Source organism: Penaeus monodon, chromosome 18 (assembly GCF_015228065.2).
Source record: "Penaeus monodon isolate SGIC_2016 chromosome 18, NSTDA_Pmon_1, whole genome shotgun sequence".
Classification (NCBI taxonomy): Eukaryota; Metazoa; Arthropoda; class Malacostraca; order Decapoda; family Penaeidae; genus Penaeus; species Penaeus monodon.
The window spans coordinates 47493117-47496890 of NC_051403.1; the positions used below are offsets into that span (position 1 = coordinate 47493117).

Consider the following 3774-nt stretch of genomic DNA (forward strand, 5'->3'; position numbering starts at 1 on the left):
CATGTGTTTTTTTTTTTTTACTTCATATATATTTTAGTGAGAAAAGAAGTTTTTTATGATGCTAACATCCGTTTAGCTGATTACACAATAATTTTATGGATAATATAGTGTAACTATGTAGAGAATAAACTACACAAACACTAGGAACATTCCTTTGAAAATTTAAGTCGAGCTTATTTAAGTATATTAGTGTTGTCATGTCTGAAAAAACGGTGCTAATTATAATCATTCAACAGCTGCATCTACTCTGCTTCTATTTTTTTTTTTTCTAAGAATGGAAACACTAGTTCTCAAAAGCAATGGCCTGTTGCAAATAAGCTGAACCAAAACCAAATGTATAATTTAAATGGTAATGAGTGGCTTTTATATTGTCTAGATAATGTCTCAACTACGTTTATCCATCTCTAACACAAGTGTCAAATAGCTGCTGTCATCAACTCTGTGGGTATCTATTTACTCTTTGGCTTACAGTAGCAGTACGGTCAACTAGCACCTTGTTAGTCATTTTTAAGCGAATATGTATATTTCTTTCAAATTTCTGATCATATTTCCACCTCACTGTGGAAGCAGTAAGCTGGTAAACAAAATGTAGACATGTTAATTACTGCTGGGAATGAGGTTTGTACATTTTAAAAGCAAGAGCTATTCGCAACATCACAACCTGGATAATGAAAGGCACAATTTTATTTTTTTGCTATCTATTTAAGCTTCAATGTGTCAACTACAGTTAGATTCATCAAACTGTCTAGAATAACTATGTGCTATTCTGATACAGAACAGTCAGAAAGATGCATTCCCAGTATCAGGGGTAATATGACGATTAGTTATTGACTAAATGTTTATTCCTTCTTACAAAGTCCTTCTTTAATATAAATATAATAATAGTAATATTATCTTCCAACAAATTGAAGATCATTTGGTATTTATGAAATAAAAGTGAAGGGTCACAGACATCAATTTACAGATTGTAAAAAAAAGAAAAAAATAATAAATTGCAAATAATCCTGATTGCCTTGTATATTTATGAAGTAAATATCCACTGCCACAATGTGTTAAAACCACCAACATATACATACCTCAACAAAGGTACAAACATACATACATTTTTTTTTTCTTTCTTTTTTTACATAACAATGAATGGAAAGTACATAACAGGATCGTAAATGTAGAAAGTACAGATCCTATGTACTATCTTAAAATATTTACCCTTTCGCAACTGAACTATTGATATCTGAGTAGTTTACAGGTGACATTAAGGCATTATTAGTTCATGGTTTAGCCTTTGAAGCGATTGCAACATCAACACCGAATGAAGGAGGGTCCTTTTTCTCATCCGCTAAATGCACGCACATTCACACATGCCTCAGTCTCATAGCTTAGCCTCGCATTCCATCTCAAGATGTAGAAACGAGTCGTGAATCCTACCATGGGGGGTGAGGGGAGAATTCCAACTTCCAGAAGGACAAACGGACCTATCACAATGGGTCAAACAACAAAGCCTTTCACCGGACATAAGCAAGAAATGATAACAAATCACAACCCACTCATCAACTAGAGACTATCACAATGGTGCGATGGAAAAAAAAAAAAAAAGTGTCGAAAACTGTGTCATTTTAGGACTTTTAAAAAGGTGGTGGAGTGCAAACTAATACTTTGGTTTACTGTTCTTTTTTTTTCTTTCTTTTTTTTTCCAACTATAATTCAAGCATTTAAAGACCAAGAGTGGATGTAATAATTTTGTAAAATACACATTAGAGCTTGTAACAGAATTAAACATCATTTAGACATAAAACAAAAACAAAAAAAAAGTGTAACTGTCGCTTTACTGAGAAAAACAACTGTTGATACATTTAAGAGAAAAAAGAAAACAATAAAGAATAAAGTAAAAATATATAAGAATATAAGAATTTGTTATAAAAAGAAAAAAAGAAAGAGCGAGGGAAAAGAAATCTATTTCCGTTTATTATCAATTTGATTATCTTTTATCGTATCGAAATCAAGAAAAACGTGAAGGGAGGAAAAAAAAAAAAAAAAATTTCCTTGTGCCGCATTCCACCTCACTCCTCGTCTGATTCCTCTGCTTGGTCCTCTTCCTCGATTTCGGGCATTGGAAACGAAAGGAGTGCAGCCAACCCTACTGTCAGCTCTGAACAAGGCAACCACTTCATACAATTCAGAGAAAAAAGTAAAACAATCGCACTAGAAGAATACATATCATAGAATAAAGATTATTGTTATAACAAGATTCACAAAAGTGAGTCAAGGGCACAAAGAACTTCTCATTTCCGTTTCTACTTTTGAATCTTTGATTATCTTTATTCTTAACGTAACAAGAAAAACTTTAAGAGAAAACACAAAAAATAAAAAGTACCTTGTATCAATTGTATTAACGTGAACCGCATTGTCTCCCTCGATTCGGAATTGGGAAACAGGAGGGCCACTGATACTCCTGGAGCCTGAAGCACAGTGGAACCATCAGTCATTCCATAAAACCAATTGCAGAAATAATCGGGCATTGGTTAAATGTATTCCTTTTTACCCAAATGCCTGTTGAAGCACTTACCAATGTATCATATGCACATATGTTTACTGTCCAGTACATACATAAATATATACAGACATAAGATATAGAATATCAGAAACATGTATACATTCATAAATACACACAGAGATCATGAACATGTATACACACATAAATACACACACAGATCATAAATATGTATAGATACATAAATACACACATACAAAAAACAAGACACCATAACAAACTGTAAACAAGATAAACGAAGTCACTTACGTTCCCCCGACACATGTAAGCTGGAGAAAATTTTGACGTCCCCGCCATTGTCTTTGACGTCATCCACCAGCCGAATGTACCTGCGCCTCTCGTCTAAGTCTTTTGACCTGCAAAGAGTTTCCTTTTCAATGAAAGCTACAGCTCTACGCAGAAGGAATGGATGAATGATGATAATGATGATGATCATGATCATGATGACAACAATAACAGTAAAAATAATAAAAAAATAGCAAGAACAGTAATAAGAACAAGAACAATAACAATAATAATAATCATTAACAAAAATAACAATAAGAATAAAACTTAAAAAGACAACTTTGCGATGTGAAAGTTAAAATTAGAAATAGATTTCATATAACCTTTCTATAACACTAACTCTTAAAACTGCTAAGCTAAGCTGTGTCTCATTCCCAAGGTCATTAAAGATTCTCAAAATTGAAATTCAAGTGAAAAAGATCTGCTACATAGATGACAAAAAGATGAAAGGCCAAAGGGGTAAAGAGAAACAAGAAAGAAAGAAAGAAAGACAAAGAAAAAAAAAAAAAAACACCTCCCTGGCCCCCATACCTGAAAAGCGTATCTGACACAAGCAAGGTCTCGATCGCCTGTGCGTTGTTGGCCTTCTCCACATGCTTGATTCCGTAGTAAGCACGATCTGGGTTGGTTCCGAAAAGGGTCATGAACTGCTGTAAGGCCTTCGTCTCCCCGGCAGCTTTTGTGTCTGCTAGTCTTGCTATCAAGGAGGGGTCTTCTAGCACCTCTGACCACAAGGAACAGGAAAGGTATACGATACTAAAAAAAAATTACTTGAAATGTGAGGATATATATATTTTTGTGTTTTGTTTCTTTGGAGGGAAATGTTATTTTGGAAGTTCACATACATGATTACACCCTACTGAGAGAGAAGTTTGCTAGCCGACCTAAAAAACACTCATAAAAATAATAGGTGAATTATGAATTAAATAAAAATAATATAA

At 33.7% G+C, this 3774-nt stretch overlaps 1 protein-coding gene across 1 annotated transcript in view; it reads right to left on the reverse strand.

Annotated features, from left to right (window-relative positions):
- Positions 1-681: 681 nt before the first annotated feature.
- The window catches only part of LOC119584550 (protein pelota-like), a gene marked incomplete in the record, with an annotated part of 7885 nt that continues 4792 nt past the window's right edge, over positions 682-3774 (reverse strand). Inside the window, 3 exon segments of the mRNA XM_037933228.1 lie at positions 682-2146; positions 2798-2904; positions 3365-3555. Coding sequence (XP_037789156.1) covers positions 2058-2146; positions 2798-2904; positions 3365-3555 — 387 coding nt within the window.